This window comes from Astatotilapia calliptera, chromosome 5 (assembly GCF_964374335.1).
Source record: "Astatotilapia calliptera chromosome 5, fAstCal68.1, whole genome shotgun sequence".
NCBI classification, from domain to species: domain Eukaryota; kingdom Metazoa; phylum Chordata; class Actinopteri; order Cichliformes; family Cichlidae; genus Astatotilapia; species Astatotilapia calliptera.
In genome coordinates, this window is record NC_137426.1 from 29,749,521 (window position 1) to 29,771,551 (window position 22,031).

Below are 22,031 nucleotides of genomic sequence, written 5' to 3' on the forward strand. Positions count from 1 at the left end.
GCACTTTATAAGATTGGCAGGGCTGCACCTCTTTGCGGCTGTGTGTAAAACGGGGGTAGTTTCTTTACTCAGTCGGCATACACCGCTAGTTACAAAAGCAAGAGCGTGGAGTTAAACTAAGTAAAACTGGAAGCGGGCTTGCTGGTGTTAAACGCTAAGCCCAAACAGATCTGAGGTGTCCACTAACAAACTCACCAGCAGCTAGTGGTTAAAAATTTGTTTTGCTGTCGTTATGGTATAGGACAGGATCGTTTAACTTCAATAAACATACACATCAGGGGTAGGGGAACTCCAGGCCTTGAGGGCCAGTGTCCTGCAGGTTTTAGCTATCACCCTGGGTCAACAAACCTGAATCAAATGATTAGTTCATTACCAGGCCTCTGGAGAACTTCCAAGACATGCTGATAAGGTAATTTAGCCATTTAAATCAGCTGTGTTGAATCAAGGACACATCTAAAACCTGCAGGACACCGGCCCTTGAGGCCTGGAGTTCCCAACCCCTGATATACATACTAATATATACCAGCTTACTGGCCACTTTGATAGGTACATCTGTTCAACTAATTTCATGGCTGCACCCTAATGAATTTAGGCATGTAAACATGGTCAAAATGACCTACTGATGTTCAAGTGGCTTTGAACATAGCATGGTTGGTGGTGCTGGAGTGTGGCCTGATCTGGGATTTTCCCTCACAACTATCTCCAGGATTTACAGGGAATGGTCTGCAAAGAGAAAATAGCCAGTTGGTGGCAGTCCTCTGAGAAAAAACAAAAAGGAAGAAACCAAAAAACGCCTTGGTGATCCTAGCGGTCAGAGGTGAATGGCCAGACTGCTTTGAGCTGATGGGATGGCAACAGTAACTCAAATAACCACTCATTGCAATTAGAGTATGCAGAAGAGTGCATGTACAACACACCTCAAACCTCGAAGGGGATGGGCTACAGCAGCAGATGACCACACCGGATGCCACTCCTGTAAACTAAGAACAAAAAACTGAGGCTAGAATACACACACTACAAGTGGACAATGAAAAACTGCGAAAAAAAAACATTGCATGAGGCTCAGTTTCTGCTGCACCATGAATCCATCTAGCCTTGTAGTTGTTTCTGCTGGTGTACTGGTGTGGGGGATATTTTTTGGCACACTTTGGGTCTCTTAGTACCAGTTGAGCATGTTTTTTACAGACTACCTGAATATCATTATTTACCATGTCCATTCCCTTATGATCACATACTGAAGGTATAGTCTTCTAATGGTTCCAGCAGGATAAGAAACTGCTTAAAGCTCAAATAATCTCAAACTAGTTTCTTAAACATTACAATGGGTTCATTGGTCTCAGATTGCCTCCACAGTCACCAGATCCCAACCCAATACATGACATCTGGGATGTGCTGGAGTGGGAGCTTCACAGTGTGGATGTGCAGTCTGCAAATCTGCAGTGACTTTTTGATGCTACATCAATATGGGCCCAAAGCCTGAAGAATGTTTCCAGCACCATGTTCAATCTGTGCCACAAAGAATTTGACAACTCTGAAGGTAAAAACAGGGTCGAACCCAGAACAAGCAAGGTGTTCCTAATAATGGTGATTGTATATGACATGTAATTTATCAAACTGAAAAATATATAAATAAAACTTTATAACATTACTCCAGCTGCTTACAAATAATTAAAGATATTTTTTTTTTTCTTTTGGAGGTCAGAACAAAATTTAAAATAAAACATTTAGACTGTATTAAAATATTAAAAGGAAAAATATTATTTTTTATAAATTATTCTCCCTTTTAAATTTTGGAGCAACTTAAATCCTTAAAAACAACAACAACAAAACAAACAAAAAACCCCACGAAACGTGGAAATAATTATCATGTTTGAGTCATTGTGAGTTTGCTGCCAAAGTTGCTGAATAATTTTTGGAAAGGAAAACGGCTGCACGTCTGGATCTTTATTTCAACACAAAAATGAAAGCAAAACAAACTTTGCTCTTTCGCTGGCATTCATAGCAGTCGGTACGCTTAAAAAAAACAAAAAAAAGAAGTTCTAAATCCCATGACTGGCTGACTGCACTGTACATTTCCTCTCTAAAGCAGGGTGGGGCGCCCTCAAACGCCTCATCACAACAGCAACTTCACTCGGCTATAACACTGCAGCCATCTTGCACAGCGCACCGAGCGCGAATAACCTGTTAAATTCGGTTTGTTAGCTTGTCGCAAACCCAATTATTCTTCTACCAAACGACACATATTGAAATTCTTCAGCCGAATAGTTATCGTGTTAGTGTAAACACATCGCTGACAGTGTAACATTTGACGAAAACAGATTATCTCCGATACGATGTTGTTCCGTCTCGAGCAGCCCCTGGAATGACAGCTGAAGCCATTGGTACCGCCTTTTACACGTGGAGCAGCCAATCACAGCTCTCAGAAGTCCCTGCTCGGAGACTTTTAGCTGTTGTGCGCAAGCGCACGTCAGTCGGTAAGTACCTCACTTTTCACAAGCTCGCAAGAGTGTGAAGATGGCGGTTGGCCCTGGCCCGCTGGAAGAGCTCTTGTTACTCACAGGGGTGAATAAAGCGGTAGTTTGTCATTCTGCACGTTCTGTAGACTCACAACTGTCGTTCTTGTGTCACAACAACCACTGGGTTAGGGACGAGGCTGCCGGTAATTACATGGCTATAGTTCCGGGACAAGGGGGTAGCTCGAGCTAATGCCCAGCTGGGACTTGGTCAAGACGATTGCTAAAGCAGGTACGCTGTAAACTACTAATGTTGTTTTTCTCTTTGTCTCTCCTACTGTAAACGGAAAGCGATCGCCGGAGCTGACAGAGAAAAGCAGCAACTGTGACATAGTCTTGCCCCATTGCATTCAAGATTGTTTGTGCGCCTTGTTAAACAAGTTGAAGTGCGGGGGGTCTCTACATAACGAGCTCCCCATGGTTCAGCTATGGACGCATCGACGGCCAGCACGGACTCCAACACGGGACACGACCCTGGCAAAACACCTGTCGTTAGTAGCGGCGTAACTTTTCTCCCTAATCATCAGGGGAAAGTGGGCTCATACTCGGCGCAGACTTTCAATGGGAGCCAAACTATGAACTCTCACAATTCAGGAAACGCTGCCACTCTCAGGGGGACGATAGTGACAAGTGGCACTGGTAGCAGCAGCAGCGCTGCGATATCTGTCACAGCTGTCAACAGTGGACCAGTGTTGTCAAAAGGGCTGGCCGGTGTCACAATGCCCCCCTCTTCAAACAGTGTAATTCAGACCCCGCTCATGAACTCTCAGAGCGTTGTGGCTTCAGCTCAGCCTGTGAGCCAAGCAACGGGACCCACTGTGACACTCGTCAGGACGCCTATGCAAACCGTTGGGTCGGGTGCAGTTTTGAATGGAAACAATAGCGCGGGCCCTTCTGTGGCGGCCAGTGCATCGAGTCAGACAGGTATCGGCATGCAAACTCCGCTTGTAAACAACGGCCAGCCTTCCAGTTCTGTGGCCATCAGCGCGGGGACGCACATCATCAAGGCAGAGCCACCCACAACAATAACAGAGTCGGCACCGCAGCCTACTGTCACTCCCGGCGCCGTCACCGTTCCCCGGACTTCTGCGGCGGCAGCTGCCGCTACTGGCGGAATCCGAGCTCTGGCACCTCAGATGCTGGCCCCAAGGCTACCCCAGGCTACACCGGGGCAACCCAGTATCCATAACATCCAGCTTCCACCGGGTGAGTGGAGTTAGTTGATAAGGCATTTGTTTCACACTTAACTGAGTCACCAGTTTAGTTCCTTTTTTGTCTTTCTGAACGATTGCAACAATGTTATCCCAGGACAGTATATATAGTACTTGCGTGCCCTCAGACTTACTACGAGAAGCACACTGAAGTCTTTAAGTCACACTAATTTGCTCATTTGTTATTTGCTGGTTACTGTTATTATGTTGATGTTTATAGTATGTTATTTTCTGTTTTCTTTTTTCTCTTTTTTTGACGGTTGTCAGGAATGGTGCTTGTACGGAGTGACAGTGGGCAGCTGCTGATGATTCCTCAGCAGGCTTTGGCCCAGATGCAAGCCCAGGCGCAGGGAGACCTGGCACCTCGGGCCACTACACCAACGAATGTGCCTCCAGGCCAGGTAAGAACATCATTTTCACAACAATTATCTTTCACTTCATATTAGTGACTCAGGCCACGTTCAGCCTGCACACAGTTGATGAAAACACCTGTTGAGCAGACTATTGGATTGCATAACTTGCAGTACATGGGGAGCAGCATTGTGGATCTTATTATTGGTCTTAAGCCTTGTAAAGCTGCAAGATTCATGCATTTTAACTTTTTATAGACTTGGATGTTGCTCGTCAACTTTTGCTTTTTGCCACTTAGGCTCCTGGAAACACTGTCATCAGCAGACAAGTGACTCCCAGCACCATCATCCGACCAGGCGGTCCAGCTCCTGCATCACTGACTGCAACCACTACTCTTCACAGACCACCTATCCTTCAGGTCGGTTGGCAGCGAAACATATTTGATTTCTGATGTGACTGCTTTGCAGTATTTTCTTTGTAATAGCGTGTGAGCTAGAGACACGAAATAATATTCAGAGCATGATATTTTCAGGCACATAGGCCATACAATGGAAACCTACTTAAGTTACAGTGTTTTGAGAATCGTCTGTTTGTTGTGTATAGGGAATGCTTTTAAACCCCCCAATTGCTTTTTAATTAGAAGTTATTGTGTTTATACAAAATGCGAACAATTTATGTTATGGATTTTACTTTTAGATGTCTATATGCAAGATTTAGTTTACTTAATTGCTACTTTATGCCAGAATGACTGCTATTAAGTCAATATTATATTGGGTGTAAAAGCAGTTAGAAAGCACAATTCTAGTAGTTTGGCTTAATGTTTACTTTCATGGACTGTTATACAAATGCTACTGCAGGACTGTTTTTCAGTGGTCACGTTGAGCTTTAATAGAGAAAAAAGAGGGAAAAATATCAAGTCATTTCTCTTAAGTGCATTTGAGTCAGAGTGTGAAGTCTTTTTTTCTTATTTTAATGATTACAGCTGTTTCACTGACAAACACGAATCTACAAATGTGACATTTGCTTATTACTCACTTTATTAAGTTTAAGAGAAATGACTTCTGTACTAGGATTACTGTCATTTTACCTTCAGCTTTGTCGTTTCGCTTCCATCTACGTGGGATGATGTACAGTGAGGTTGCTCACCAGTTATAACCAGTTATCACACTGAGTTAGTCATGCATGGCATTGGGAAATCTGGCACTTGTGGACCTTGTTCGACCTGGGAAGTTATGTGTTAACACACGCAGAAATATCTCTGCAAATTCTAAACTAGTAATGAACGACAAAAAAAGAACAATGGTTATTGGTGTCCAGACTTTCAGTAATATCTTAGTGAAGCAGCAAACTGAAATTATTCTTTTAAGGAAGAGCGCCCAGCTGAGACGCTGCAAGAGAAGTGCACCTGTTTCCTTATATAAACCTGAAGATTGAATGATTTACTTGAGCAACTGTGAAATGGCTTTAAATCTCATACTGTTCTCTAATGATGCAAATAGCTGTCTTTGAAACAGTTCAGCAATCCAAATGACATAACTTTATCCTTTTTCAGAGCTCAGTTGGGGCAGCAGTACCCGGAATGACCTCTAGGACAGTGAGCCAAACAGCTGGGACCACAGTTACCTCAGTAGCATTCAGTAAAGTGAGTTGTGTCAATTGCAATAGATCGAATGGAGTTGGATGACTGTGCTTTGCTGTGTATTGTAGAGTTTATAATACTTCATGTGATGCATTTACTCTATTAGACATATAATTACTGCAAAGGTCTTGAGTCATCCCTCATTTCTTTATCTTTTGCTTACAAGGCGCCAGATTTTCTTGTCATTTTTCAAGTGGTCTTCAGCAATAGTTCTTGAGGCTTTCTGAGGGTCTTTCAAAGTTTTTCTTTGGACATTGTCTGCTTTTCACTCATTCCAGTCCTTGGACTTAATCATTTTAAGAGGGAAATGTTTTCTTCTTCTTTTTTTAAGCCACTTAACACTGATTTATAAACCATTCAAGGATTTTTAAAAAGCACCTAACTCAATGGATGAACCAGTGTTTTGTCTATACATAACACACAACCTGACAAAGAACTGATTTTAAATTGTATATTTGGGCATTTTTTTACTAGCAGCTTGCCACGGAAATACATCATTTCTTCCCAGTTCTTTTAGTTGACTCTAGAAAAAATGTCAAAGATCAGAAAAGTTTGACAGGCATAAAATAGTACTTTAACAGCAACAAGGTGATTCCCAGAACGGTAGCTTACAGCTTACCTGAACTTAAAAACCAGACATACGGTGTAGTGTGCCCTAAAAAAACGTCTGGAAACTGGACAAGTGGAGGACAAAAGAGTGGCAGCACTAAGCCATGCTCTCAACTTTGTGGGAACAGTTTCAAAATGACTGCGCATCAGTGTACAAAGCAAGGTCCATAAAGACATGGATGAGTGAGTTTGGTGTGGACAAACTTGACTGCCCTGCACAGAGTCCTGACCTCAACCTAACAGAACACCTTTGGGATGAATTAGAACAGAGACTGAGCCAGGACTTCTTGTCCAACATTAATGACCTCACAAATCCACTTTTGGAAAAAAGTCAAAAATGTCCATAATTCTCCTAAACTTTGTGGAAAGTCTTCTCTGAAGAGTTAAAGCTGCTATAGCTGCATATTAAACTCTATAGATTAGGAATGGGATATCATTCTGGTTCATATGCATGTGAAGACCTTTGGCAATTTAGTGTATGTCAAATTTGTGAGGTTTTATGGAGTCATGAATCAAAATTTTAGGTTTAATTTGTCATCAATATATACTCGGCGTGATAATAATCCCAGAGTATACCTGGATAGAGGAACACTTGGAACCATCAGTCATGGCCTCTCCAGAGCTTGGAGGTTTACATTATTAAAGCAGTGTGGGATCATCTCTACAGAACAGAACAAAAAGCCAACATTCAAAGAAGCGGAGAACTATTCCTGAAGACTACTTAAGAGTTGACAAGAAAGCTTACCTTAGAGCTCAGGCTGTGTTGAAGAATAAAAGGCGGTCATTCCAAATATTGAATTTCCACATTTTAATAAATCACAGCACACATTTTCCTGGCAAAATGTAAAGAAATGAGGACTAAAGAAAAGACGACTTGCACATTATTGTAGTGTATTTTTAAATTTTTTTTTAAAGTTACTGTGGTGTATAACAGAATGTTGTTGTTTTTTTTAAATTGGGTTTAATTGGGTTTTTCTGTTTCCTTTTTGGCAGGAGACAATTGAGAATGTGAAAAAATGCAAGAACTTCCTCTCCACACTGATCAAGCTGGCATCCAGTGGAAAGCAATCCACAGAAACTGCAGCCACTGTTAGGGAGCTGGTCAAGGATCTGCTAGTGAGTAAACCTGAGGCTCTCTCCACACTGATATCATTACAAAATGCATCATAAGCTTTTTAAATAGAGAGAAACACCCACTAGTATGAGATTCATTTTCTAAGAGAAGCAGGCAGGCAGGAGGGGATAGGATGGGTTTGATGTGGGTGCACATCAAACACATACATACCACCTATGTATACAACTCAAAAAAGAGAAAGAGAGACCTTTTGGAAGTGATTCTGAATGTATTTTTTGTGTAAAAACTCCTGGATTGTGTTTTAGATTGGACGCACAGACGGTACAGTCACCCACATTCAGCTGTCATTATGTTATTGTGTTTTATTAGGAGGGCAAACTGGAAGCTGAAGAGTTCACCAGCAGATTGTACAAAGAGCTCAACTCCTCACCCCAACCTTATCTTGTGCCTTTCCTCAAGGTAAGTATAATTATTGCATCTTTTTACAGTGACCATTAAAATGCGAGGCTTTGTGTGTGCATTTCCTTTAAGTTTGTACATAAGGGTATTGTAAGGGTAATATTTGTCCAACTGTCTTCATTTTTTAGAGAAGCCTCCCAGCTTTGAGGCAGCTCACCCCAGACTCAGCAGCTTTCATCCAGCAGAGTCAGCTCGCCCAGCCAGCCTCAGGTTCAGTCTCCTCCACCTCTACCACTCCTACTACAGTGGTCCTCGGTAGCCCAGCCCCTCGCCTTCCTACACCAGTCAGTAGGCCCCTGCTCCAGCCAGGCATTAACAAACCAGGACAAATGCCCTCACTGGTAAGTAAAATTCATTTAGATGTTGACTCAGGTAGCTCTTGTTCCAGTTAGATGTTACAAGATGTTTAATTGACGTTACACCTCACTGAATAAATGCTGCGTTCTTTCTGTAGAGCATTGAAACTGAAACCTCTACACACAGAAATGATGTTTTCTTGACTTCTGAATTCTTGCTTATTCTGCTCCAAAAAGTCTTTGAAGTAATATTGATACTTATTAGATGAGGTGCTAATTAGCAGACGATCCTAAAATCTGGCATTCCACCTATTTAAATGGGGAGAAGACCTCATTTAGCTGTTTAGTATCACTGTGTTCACCAAAAGAAAAGAGTTGTTTAAGGAATAAAGGACCAAAGCATTGCCAAGCATGGTGAAGATAAAGGCTAAAAGAGTCTCCAAGCATCTGATCACTGCTGACTTGCACACATCATATTTAATGGCTATTTGGTTATTGATGTTGTAGTGCACCAATGAATGAACTGGGCAGAAAGGTGGGAGAAGCCACCCAGTAAATCTGAGAGAATTCTGCATAGTTTACTCAGACTAGCAGCAGAGTAATGTAGAAGTCTCATCTAGAACGGTTTCAGAAATTCTACATTACAAAATATTCAATATGTCTGTGAAGGTTCTCAGTCATCCAGGTCATGGTAACCTAAGAAGCTTGGAAAGAAAAGCGACTGGACTTCTTTAAGACATTTCTTGAAGACGTTTTTCCTCTCATGAAACTAAAGAAACTTCTCAGATGAGAGGTTAAACGTCTTCAAGAAATGTCTTAAAAAAGTCCAGTCAGTCACCACTGCTACATTAGGCTTTATCTAACAGATGTGTGAAGTAAAAATGAGATGGCAAGAAGTTCTGAAGGAGTTTCACTATTTACTTAATAACAATAATACAGCGTACAATATAATACTTTTCAACTTTTACCCTTTCAGGTTCTCCAGCCTCAGCAGCAAAGAGCACTTCTGAGACCTCAGGTAACCTTTCCGACAACCCCCGTGATGACTCTCAGGAATCAGGCCCCTAGTCACATCGTGCTGGGACAGCAGCAGGTCCACCTTAAGGAGCTACAACCAGGTGAGGATGTCAGTCTAACAACACTTCTGAATGTGTGTATTTGTGCATGTGCACCTTTTATTGGGTGATTCGCAGTATTTGTTTTTTTGTGAGTCAATGTACTTAATCTGTTTTGTCCCTGCTAGTTCCCCTGAGGCCAGAGGGGCCGCCTGGTTCTAAACAAGTCCTTGTTGCAGCCTTGACCCCAGCTCAAAAAAACAAGCTCAAAGAGGCGGGTGGTACTTTCAAGTAAGTGACATTTAAATGAGTCCTTCTAGTTTTGTTTGTTATCAACAAAAGGTTTACATGAAAGATGAAAACCAGCAACTATAGTTAAGTAATAATTAAAGGCTTAAGTAAATGTCAATGCATCTTTTCATTGCTTCAAAAACTCTAGCTGGCTCTAAACGGGATTAAAAATTGAATTGATAGTTTTGAAGTCTTAGTATTGTGCGCCATATTTCATGAATGAATTTCATGATGAATTTTTTTACTTGCTGTCTATTGACAGAGATGATGATGACATCAATGACGTAGCCTCCATGGCCGGAGTGAACCTGTCAGAAGAGAGCGCCAATATCCTCGCCACCAATTCCATTACAGTGGGAGCGGTGACGCATTCCTGTAAGGACGAAGCGTTTCTCTCCTGTGCCGTACTGCAGAGGAAAATGCTTGAGATCGGTGAGACACTACAGGTTTCTCAAGTGATGCTGACATTCTTTGAGCTGTCCACCACATTGGCTGTAATACAAGTGCCATTTGCAAACGAAAAATGTGCATTCCCTGAGTGGTTTGCAAGTATTTCCTGGAAGGTTGACAATGGTCACAAGCAGGGTGCTGCACTAAAATCTTTCTTATGATAAGCTACTAGAACGCCAAAAATGCCTGAAGTTTGCCGACTTGTCTGCAAATACTTTCTAAGTACTAGTCAAGCAGACTAGACAATGTTCTCCTTCAAAGTAAAAGGTTTGCCTTTGTGTTGGAGCCAACATTTCCAGTTACTTTCCACAGTTATACTGTAGCTCGGAAAGTAGCTGGAAAGTGTTGCGTGGAAGTCTGCTAGTGACCAAAGTAACTGCAAGGTTTTTGCCATCTTGTGAGGTAAATGGTGAATGGTCCGGTTCTTATATAGAGCTTTTCTATTCTACCAGAACACTCAAAGCGCTTTCTGTTGAGCGAATCATTGTCAGGAGTCATTGAATGGTCTCTAGGGGCTTTAGCACTAGATTTCCCAGGTACAATCAACCTCGAGCAACAACTTTCATCCCGTCTTTTTCCCTCACAATGGATGGCTACCAGATGGTCACCCACCACTGTGGGTGTTACTGCGGCCTTATTCACTTTATCCTACACTGTAACTATCAACATCCAAAATGGAAGACAAGATAAAGTCACGTGGTTTAGCACTCAGATGCCTGCAAAATCCAATACGACGTTTGTTGTTTTATGAGCCTCATAACACTGTTGTGGTTTTTCTGCTCCAGGTAGGAGGTATGGTGTAACAGAACTCGGTCCTGAGGTGGTGAACTACGTCTCGCACGCTGCTCAACAGCATCTTCAGAACCTACTTGAAAAAGTCTCCCAAGTAGCCCAGCAGAAAAACATCACTTTCAAGGTTTGTAGCCGCAAAATGTTTTTCCATTTGGTTTTAATGTCCAAATGATAGGTATGTCTTGCAGTAAATGAGTTGGAACACAGCCTATTTAATATAAAATCTTAACACCTCTTTCACTTGGCAGGAGGATAACAACCATGAGCAGAGCAGCGATGTTCGTACTCAGCTGAAATTCTTCGAGCAGTTGGACCAGTTAGAGAAACAACGAAAAGAGGAGCAGGAGAGAGAGATCCTCCTGAAGGCAGCTAAGGTACAGCATCGCTGACAGATATCAGTATATTTTGTCTACAGGCTTACATTGATGTTGAATGGATCTCAGTGCATGCACCACGTGGTCTTAGGTGTTTTTTTTGTTGATGTTGTTTTTCCCTGCGTGCAATGCGTTCTTAGTTAGTTAGTTTTTCTTTGTTTAATTTGTTGCATCTTTCTTGTGTTTCTGCAGTCTCGAGCTCGGCAAGAGGATCCAGAACAGCTGCGTCTCAAGCAGAAGGCAAAAGAGGTACAATAAAAAGACGACTGTCCACAAAGTTTGTTTCCCTATATTTATGTAGTGTATGATGAATTTGCGTGTGTGTGTTTGTGTTGTATAGATGCAACAGCAGGAGTTGGCTCAAATGAGACAAAGGGAGGCCAACCTGACAGCTCTGGCAGCCATTGGCCCCAGGAAGAAGAAGAGGAATCTGGAATCACCGTCCTCTTCTGCTTCAGCCGAGGTGACATAAAACAAGAAAATCTCTTTTGTCTTTTTCATTTGCACAGATTTAGCAAGGTGTTGAAAACATTTCTCAAAGGTTTTGGGCCATAATGACAGGATAGCATCACATAGTTAGTGCAGGTTTGTGAGCACATCCGGGATGTGAAGTTCACGTTCAATCACATGTACAGTTCTACTGTATCTTCCCGTTCAACCTGACAACATGCCCGGTGTGGGGGGAAAGAGACCAGTGTCTGTGTGCAGAAGTCCAGACATGTGTTGCGTGCATCTGTGCACATGCGTTGGTTATATCTGGGGGTGCAAGATCAAACTGTGGCTTGGTAGATTTAATTTATTATCAATCTCAGAATAATGATATTAAAAATGACATTAATTTATTGCATGAGTTGGGAAATTAGATCATTGATTGATTAGAGAGCCATCACCAGTCACGACCCTAGTATACAGTGATTGTAAAGGGGAGGACGTGGTGTTTAAATGATGGTCAGTTGGGGCCCTAAGTGTTCCAAGAAAATATCCCCACTCCATTTCACCACCAGCAGTCTGAATTGTTGCTAGAAAGCTGGATGGATCCATGCTTTCCTGTTGTTCGTACCAAATTCCGACCCTACTATTTGAATGATATCTTTTCAATTTTTTGTTGTCCAGTTTTGGTGAGGCTGGGTGAACTGTAGCCTCAGTTTCCTGTTCTTAACTAACAGGCGTGGCACCCGTGTGCGCTTCCGCTGCTGCAGCCCATCTAGATCGAGGTTCAGTATATTGTGCTTTCAGAGATGATTGTCTACATACCTTGATTGTAACTTGTACTTATTTAAGTTACTGTTGCCTTCCTATAAGCTCAAAGCAGTGTGGCTATTCTTCTCTGGCAGCAACAATTTTTGTCCAGAGGACTGCCTGGTAGAAACCCCAGAGATGGTTGTTTTGGAAAATTCCAGAAGATCAGTTTCTGAAATACTCAGAGCAGCAGCCTGTCTGTCAGAGTTCAAAGTCAATTCAGTCGCATTTCATCCCCACTCAGATTCTCAGTTTGAATCTGAGCAGGTCATTTTGACCACGTCCACTTTCCTAACGCACTGCGTTACTGCCACATGATTGGCTGATTTAATAGTTGTGTTAGCAAGTAGTTGAACAGGTGTACTTAATGAAGTGGCCAGTGGGCAGACTTGTAAATGTGATGAATAGTTATAAATTAAACTATGTGTGTATAAATGTGTGCATAAATTTATTAATGTGTGTATAAATACCTGTCAGAAAGTCGTCGTGGATGTTTATCTGACAGCCTCCTTAATAACAGACCGTGTCATCTTGAGTTTATGTAGAACTTTGGTTTACTTCCTTGTGGAGGGCAGTATTTGCTACGGTGCTTGAACAAAAAGAGAACAGAGGACCGCACGACTCAATGGCACAGACGTTATGTAGAAAGGTTGGATATGTCATAGCTGGTGCCAGATGGATAGCGTATTACCTTGTGTTCAGATTCCACTGGGTGCATTAAGAAGATTTGCTTCTCCTGATTTTTTTTTTCTGCATAATATATTTGTCATAAAGAAATGGCTAACATTGGCAATAACTGTCCATTTTTCTCCCCGGAGATCGCTAGAGCCAGACAAAGTTAATTTGGTGACAGGCTGTCACTGAGAGTCCACTCTAGCCTGACAAAAACCTGCTAGCAGTTATCTGAGCACTGCTGAGAAAGTAACAGAATAAGACCTGTCATTAAATCAGCCAGAGCATTACACTCATGCACAATGTCAACTGATAGATCACATGTAAACAGGTCACTAGATAAATTCATTTAAGACAATGGAACAGCCACTGTTGTTTCTCACACTGTGACTAGTGCTTCCTTATGCTCCCTGCACACAGGGTTTTTCTCTAAAACCTTCCAGCCTGATCTAATTGAGGGAAAAAGTTCTAAAATTTTAACTAAGCGCCAACATCTCAGTCCTTGAGAAAGTGGTTTATCCTATCATCATTTCTTTACTTTGTGTCTGTTTACTTTGATCTCTCTTATATTGTCAGTGCCTTACAGTACACGATTACACCTTTTTTTTTTTTTCAGTCAAAAAGTTAAAAAAAAGTCTATTTCTTCTGGTTAATTTCAGAATCTTGCAATAAACTTCTCTCCTTTGTTTAATCTGCTTATATTATATTGGTTAACATTATTATTTAACTGAGAAAAGCTTAAAAAATATCCAGATAAATGTGAACACATGCAAACCCATTCAGTCATTAAACTCTGCTGCCGCCAGTAACAGATGTCACACGCTCCCTTTCTTATGCCCCTCTCCCTTATCTTGCAGGGATCGGGAACAGGTCCCTCTCTGTCTGGTGGGCCTGCTTCATCAGGCTCCAGACCCACACGGCAGCGCATCACGCGCGTCAATCTCAGGGACCTGCTCTTCTGTTTGGAGAATGAGAGATTTACCAGTCGCTCCCATTTCCTCTACAAGGGCTTTCTCAAATAGGCTTGATGTCAAAGAGGAGAGGTGAGGAGGAGGAGGGGGCGGGCAGGAGACAATGAAGTGTATGGAGAGACCAACAGCTCCCACCACAGAGAGGGAGCATAAGAGACTCTTGTATGTGAAGAGGAGGAGAAAAGGCGACCTGGCACATTATAAGGTTTATCAGATACACCTGATTACCTGAAATACAATAGTAGCCATATTGGATGGCCTCTCTACCTCCCTCCTCATATAATGCCTATTTCCTTTCAGAGCAGTCACTGACCGAGACCCTTTTTATTTAATCTTTTGTCATGATGGTGCAAAAAAAAGAATATGTTTTAAGAAGAAGTTTTTTTTGTATGAGTAAATGAAATATTGTACAATTATGCACTGTAACATAGTACAGTTTATTTTCTAAATGTTTGTATGCATATTAGGCTTGAAAGCAATGAAATCATTTGTTTTATTAGACCCACCAAGAAATTTTATTGATGATTGATTTTTATGTGTTGGTTTCTGCAGAATTAGTTTGAACTCCAAACTGTGTAACCTACTGAGTTGCCTTCCTATGTATAAGCCATACAGCCATCCCTAAGCAATCAAGCCCCGGTGTTACTAATGAAGCCGTAGCTCACTCAATATCTGTCAACTTTACTTGATTTTTTTTCCCTCCACTGTATTTATTTACTAAGCTCATGGTTAAATTAATGTCTAGTTATTTATTTAATTTCATGTCACACCTCATTTGCTTCATGTAGCTTAAATTCCAAACAAAATGTGCATTTAGGACATGTTAAAAATTAGTGTATAGCTTTCAGTGTGTGAAGGCCAGGGGTGCTCTTTGTTTTCTTTTTCTTGTTTTGAATCTGCAAATGTTACTTTTAAAATTAGTTCTATATGTATTGATTTCTAAAACGTAGATTTCTGAAGGCTTTTAACCTGTATTGCTATACCAAACATACATCTACCTGAAACTCTATTTTTGTAGTTGCCCACCAACACATTTTTACTCTTCTAATGGTGACTGACAGTGTTCTCCAATCATTTCTTTACCTGCTTTTATTTTGGTGTGCTACTGGACAGCCCCTTAGGATTTTGGTATCAATGACTTCAAAAACTGGAGTTTCTTCCTGTATATTTGTAAATGGTACACCTAGTTTTACACATGGTTTTGTATAGAATTGAGAATTTATGCATACAGCAGTAAGAAAATCACATTTTCTCTATTAAAAAGTTTGAATAAATAATGATTTTACAGTAATCGATGTGGTTGCGTCTTTAAAGTGATTTCTGAGAGTCATAAATCATAATTTTCTTATGTACTTTTTTTTGTAGGGCACTAGGGGGCAGCATTGCATTATTGGAACTGGCTATACACAGGGTTTGGTAGTGATATTTCTGAGCTAAATGCCTTTAATTCCTTCTTACTCTACCTGTTCACAGATAATTCTACTTAATCCTCTAACATCTGTAAAGCCACATGTACCACACTCTGCGTGTCCCCACGGGGCTATACAACCATCTATTAAGCAAAACTCCCAGGAGCAAAACACTCAGCTCTTAACCCAAAAATGAAATCATGCACGCAGTCTGCTACCAGTCTGTCCGCTTCTTTGTGGAGCTGTCTTGTTCGAGTCCGTCTCCATTATCAGCCCACACAGTGCACTGGCAACAGCTGCCACATCAGCTGCTACATTCACTATAAACCATAGGCTGGAAGTAATTAGGCCATTCTGCCACTGGGACAGTAGCCTGATGTTACATTGATTAGGAGCAGCTTTCGTATCTGTGCCGACCAAACGGGAACAATAATATTTGGATCCATCAGTGGTTATGAACCATAGTTTCTTTTTTTTTCTAATGAAAGTTGATCTGGAAGCCACTAGATGGCAATAGCTCATTTCTTCTCATTGCTAGGCTGTGTTCCTCTTAATACTTAAAATCCTGGTTACATTTGGGTGAGTTTAGAGTTCATGTGTTCATATGTTTACACCCGCAATACAGACCTCCAGTTAAGACTGCCGTTCACTTGGTGTTTTGCATAACATTTGGCATCAGAAGGAGATGCAGTCTGCTGTTAATAATATAAAAGCATGGCGCTGCTGCGAGAAAGCACAGACGTGAAGAAAAAAAAAAAGCAAGCTTTTGGCCACGAGTACAGAACCAGTGTGGCGTGACAGTCCCTCTGTCTGGTGGCGGTGGTGATTCAGGTAAGGCCTTGCCCCTTGTGCCTCAGCCCAATCCAATATTTTTCCATGTAATCCCCCTTCCACTCCTCAACACTGCTGCTCTTTCAGAGTTAAGTCCACATAAGCTCCCACTTGAGTGCCAGAGGCAGAGCAACAACAGTGATGGCGCGGTTGCCTAGCGACGTCTCAGTCGCTGCACCTGAGGGTGTTGGGTAAACACCCTGAGCCTGCCTGAGGGAAGAGCAGAGAAGTGACATCACTGTTTCCTTCCATGACATTTATTAAAGAGGGCTGTTATTAATTTCTTACACCGACTCTTGTCATCCTTCTTTCACCCCAGGGTGAGATTACATAATAAATTGAAAACAAGTTTTGCGCGCGTGCACGCATGCTCTTGAATGCTTCACTGTTATGTAGCTGTGGGTAGTTTTGTCAGATTCCAAGATGGGATTTGACTGATCTCATAGTGCCTCTCAGCAGGGTGTTCCTCTTGCACTTTTATGATAAGCCTCCTGTCTAAAAAGTCTGCGCTTGTTTACGCTTGTAGAGGGGCTCAGTTTTAATGATGGTTAGAGGCTGATAAAAGGTCCCCTAGCCCCCATTACTTACAAGAATTTGAAGCCTATGAAATTCTTTATTAAGGTAAGACCCCTATAGCCACATGAATAAGAGGGATGTGAAATTTCTAACTTTGACGTTACTTTGCAGCCAAATGAATTCAAAGTCCCATTCATAATCCGACTGTATTCATGCTGTGAGACAAATGCAATAGTAAAAGTCAGTTAATCAATTTTTTCCTTTTCAACGCCTCCTTGCATAATGTTGATTAAGCTTTGAGCTTATGAATAAAACTCCCTCCCAGGAGGGACATAAAAATGTGATTTGAATGAACTGATGTGGCACAGTGTGATTCAGTCGCCGCACTTTATCATCCATTAGGATGCACAAACCCACTAGCCCATAACTACTTTTATTCTCAAATGAAAGAGATTTTTTTTTTTTTGCCCTCCCTTGAGGAAAGAAACTTTCCAATGTAACATGCAGCAACAGTTCATTAGTTTACATTTCCTCACATCACCAGTTCATGTGTGTTTGTGCCCTTGGCCCACCCAAGCTAATGCTGACTTTAAGACTCTTTTGTTATGGGGGTCATGCAGGGCAGCCTGCTTTGGCCCGGAGATACTATAATAAGGCCAGTGTTTATGAGCGCTGCTGAAATGGGTTTGTAGGCGAGGCTGAACCTGTGCGGTATTGACGCAGGGGTTAATAGCCTGTTGGCCTCTTTAATGGAGCTGGATCAGGCCAGGCAGCAGGCACTGTCAGCCCACAGAGGAAGAGCCTCTCTGTTTACAAAGTCATCTCTAATTTGAAGAGGAATAGTCACCAAGGGGTGTACATACGTTGGTGACTTGCATCTAAAGACGCACTTATGTGCCTTGCCAGACTGTTTGCAGGACAGTTTACAGTGCTTTGCTGTATACACTGATCCTTTGTTTTGGAGATGCTCAGGGAACATCTCCAACTGAGATACTGACCCAGCCTCCAACCTCCCTGATGCCCCTCTGATGGAGCAGCTGCTGGATAGGCCTGAACCACCTGCTGCTGACACCTACTTATTTGCACTAGATATAAAGTAATAAGAGGCTGATGTGACTATCATTAGTTTGGCTGTATATTCAACTTTGCGGATTAATATCTTAATGGCACCCCCCCCCCCCAAAAAAAACCCCCAAACAAACAAACAAACAAACAAACAAACAAACAAACAAACAAACAAACAAACAAACAAACAAACAATTTTGAGATATTAAATTGTAAATCATGATGGGAAGCAGTGGATTAGTGCACATTAATCGGAGGCTCTGCAAATATAAAACAGAAATCAAATATTAAAATATATATAAATGACCACCAGTCAATTATAGGCACAAGCACTCACCTTTAAGCCCTGTTAAAGATTCAGAGGCATGACTGAATTGTACAGAGGTTTTTTCTTTGGGTAGACTTCACCATGAAACATGCACAAATGATGCCCTATACATAGTGTAAGTAGTCTACACATAAGACCTGAAGTGGTAGTAAAATTAATGTTATTGTTGTATCTACAAGATAAACTATGTTCCACATGTATTGTGATCAATTATTTATTCACACTAATGATGGTGCTATACATGCATTATTCATAGTAAGCTCTGGTGTTCCTCAAGTGATGCTGACAGGGGGAAATGGAGGGGCAGATGGGAATGTAAGCTTGATTGTACCCTGAAGGACACCAGAGACTGACTTGGCTGCAAAGGAATCGTCCCGTACCATTTAGAGATGTAGCCAGAGTCCTGGGGAAGGCACTTAACCTGTGGCTGAGGTGAAGAATTACATCCACTTGATTGGAACAGCTGTTCGGCTTGAGGATGCAGCTCGGATTTCCCACTGCACTCTAGCATGTAATCACACAGAGACGCTGGCCTGTGCAGAGCTGCTGAGCATCAGTAGCAGCACGTTCTTGTATGTTCTTGTACAGCTGTTAGCAACAAACCGTATCCCATGATTCATTCAAGAGATTATATTATATCATACTGTTCGTGCTTATCATTGGGAATGTGTTCGGACAGTAATTTCAGCTATTAAAAAATGTTAGAAAATGTTTTTATTCAGCTCCAAACACCTTGGATTCTCAAAATGCATTTCAGTCCTAAGTCATGTGTATAGGAATTTCTTTTACTTATGTATTAATCACATTATTTTATTGTATAATGCCTTGGTGCCACTGGATTTTAACAAGTCTCACACTCATACATTAAGACAAATGGTGGGGGTCTAGTAAGGAAGTTGGGGGAAGCAGACCACTCCACAGGAAGAAACTTTTGTCTCTTTGAGGACTCTGGGAGGTAGCAAGGGAGTGTGAACCTTAAGGTGTGAAACAGCTGTGTACTGCCTTTTGTTCCTGGAGAAGGTATTTAACTGAGAGCCATGCTAGGCTCAGTGAGACTCTGCTGCCCGTCTACCCCGCGGTCATGCAGGCTATCCACAAGCTTAGTTTTCAGTTCTTTGTTTTTTGATTAAAGAATGTTAGCTACCGCTCGTCTGCAGGCTTTATTTAAATGGAAAACTTCCACAACACATGTTATATTCCTTCCATCAAGCAACACCTAGTTAGGTGTAATACAGACTTTCTGTTAAATAATTTAAGTCTCAAGCCCAAACCACGTTAACTTTGTAACTCCCTTCAGAGCCACAGAAGTCATTCATCGGATGTTTTGTTTTTCCTGCTGATTAGGAGCCTACTCACTGTGACAACTAAGCAGAGCTTTGTGTGTAAATATTTAAGTACATCCGAGAATCTTACTGCAGTACAAGTGTGTTGCTGCAAAGTTTATCCAAGGATCCCAAGTATGTCTTCTTTCGGCACTGGAATCACAGCAACTGAACCTTTTTGTTGCTGTGAGGTCATTTTGTTAACCCTCTCAGGCTCAAATTGAGTTTTTGTTGCTAATGCTCAAAAGAATACCTGCAGTGGTACTTCATAACTCATAAACTCATAAAACATGTATGTGGGTTAATCAGGTTGTTAGCTTTTAACTGTTGCAAATCTGCAACGCCTGCCTTGAGAGAGTTAAAAAACAATCCCCAAGTACGAGCCCAACACAACCGGAAGTCTGCGTCCATGACTGGTTCTGTAATGCTAGGCCGGCATGTTAGCACTCAGAAACCTGTGGTGGAGAAACTATTCACACCCTTTACTTAATTAATTAATTAGCTCTATCATCAGCAAAGTCCTTCGACGAAAATATACATGAATTAAAAGCAAAAGTGCTGAATGCAGAACAAAGTGTCCTGTGACTCTTTTATTGTTGTTTAATTATTGTTAATGCTGTTGCTGTTTGAGGAGGAGCTCATTTGGAACTATTTGGTAACCAAGTGCAACTAATGGTTAGTTTCACTGTGGATTAAATGACTGCTTAGCTTGTAAAATCAAATTCTGAGATTCATGAGTCTCAAGTGTTCCAAACACTTATCAAAAATAATAACAAATCCACTGTCAGTTGACTAATTGAATAACTGACTTAATTCAAGAACAGTGGCTACTTCATCAGCTACATGTTTGCTAATGAAAATGAGCCAATCACATGGCAGCTCAGTGCATTTGCACATGTTGATATGGCCATGGTGACCTGATGGAGGTCAAACCCAGCATCAGAATGGGGAAGAAAGGGGATTTAAGTGACAATCAAGAGCATCTCTGAAAAGCACCACACCAGCACTCGAAGCTGATGGGGCTGCTGTAGCAGAAGGCCACACGTTTGAAAGCAAAAGGGGTCCAGCCCTGTTTTAGTAAGGTGTAACTAATGAAGTGGCCATTGAATGTATATTTTGTGTACATAAATCCCACTTTACAAAGTACCTACTAATAAATATATTAAACTGGATGTACTTTTAGATGTATTCAGAGCTCTTAATACATCTAAAAGGGAGGTATTGTACTTCCAGTTTACTATATTCATTACTAGCTACTTTATAAATTGTGATTTCTGTACAAAATAATAGAATAGAATAATCATTTTATAGTATTTGTCATAATGAATGATACTACATTAAAAGGATCACCAGTCTGATTACAGTTAATCTTTTGGGTACATGAATATCTTTCAAAATGACTCACAATACAAATACTATTTGTCACATTTGACATTTCATTCAAATCCAAAGCGGCCAGCTTCACGGTGAACACCAGTGTTAGCAAGATTCATCTTTCAAGCACCTGTTTGTCCCCCCAGGGTCCGGACTACTTGTATACAACATAGCCTTTATTTCTCAGAGGTACTTTTAATATTTGGATAAATTGCAGTGCCTGCTGTGAAGATTATTGTACCACAGTCTTTCAAATTAGCATTTATGAGTTTTGAGGGTTATCATAATTCATCACAACGCACCCTCTTAGTTCATTCTGCTTAAATAGCCCATGGATAAGAAGTAAAATGCTAATGAGTAACTAGTTGTCGTATAAATGTAATGAAGCGCGGTATATACCTCTAAAATGTGGGCTTATAAAGGGAGTCAGTGCACATAGTTACTCTGTAGCACTCTAAGATATATTTTAAGATTAAAATGTTTCTTTTATTTATAAGACATGCTGAGAAATACTGTTTTCAAATGCTGTTTCAAAGTGCACTGTTTGAAGCCTGATTGCTGAGGGAACCATGTCTTGGTAATTGTACAGCGTCTACACTGGATCAGTCATCCGTATCCTACGTGACTGGTTGTAGGTATTTTCTCCCCCACTTAAGCAGAAACATCAAATTTATTCTGCTGCTTTGATCTCATTTTAGACAGAGTCCTGAAATAGCAGCAGGCTCAGAGTGGTGTCAGCAGAAGCTCAGCCAACAGAGCCTGCCCGTCCTGCGTGGTACTTGTGCTGAATAACAACATTAACACTTAACTGTGAACAGTTGATCACGCAGCCGGCAACAGAACCAACATCCGGTCATGTTTTTAAGATTGGACTGTTCTCAGCACCTGCCCAAGAGACTCACTAGCTGTATGGAGAGGAAATGAAAAGAGCCAGGCTTGGACATGTTTGAAGAAGAGAACTTTATTTACAACACACAAGGCACCGGCAGCAAGCCAGCAGCAAAGCTCTGTCTATATATGCCATTTATCAAGGGGGTGGGGGTGATAAACGGGAGTTTGCTTTCTTCTTTCACGCTGCACTTTGGCCACAAGCAAACCTAGTGAACTTCTTCTAAGCCCATCAAAGATCTCTCCCCTGAAGTTAATCATCCTTTCTGCCACCCGGCTAGGACCAACAGGACTGTTTAAC

At 41.4% G+C, this 22,031-nt stretch overlaps 1 protein-coding gene across 1 annotated transcript; it reads left to right on the top strand.

Moving 5' to 3' along the window:
* The first annotated feature begins 2,797 nt into the window (after window positions 1-2,797).
* taf4a (TAF4A RNA polymerase II, TATA box binding protein (TBP)-associated factor) lies at window positions 2,798-15,288 on the top strand. Its single transcript, XM_026168703.2, has 15 exons — window positions 2,798-3,719; window positions 3,992-4,125; window positions 4,374-4,493; window positions 5,628-5,717; window positions 7,317-7,439; window positions 7,768-7,857; window positions 7,986-8,198; window positions 9,130-9,271; window positions 9,397-9,499; window positions 9,762-9,931; window positions 10,735-10,865; window positions 10,990-11,115; window positions 11,308-11,364; window positions 11,456-11,578; window positions 13,884-15,288. Exons 1-15 carry the CDS (start codon window positions 2,942-2,944, stop codon window positions 14,046-14,048), a joined length of 2,565 nt encoding a protein of 854 aa, XP_026024488.2. The 5' UTR covers window positions 2,798-2,941; the 3' UTR covers window positions 14,049-15,288.
* Window positions 15,289-22,031: the final 6,743 nt, after the last annotated feature.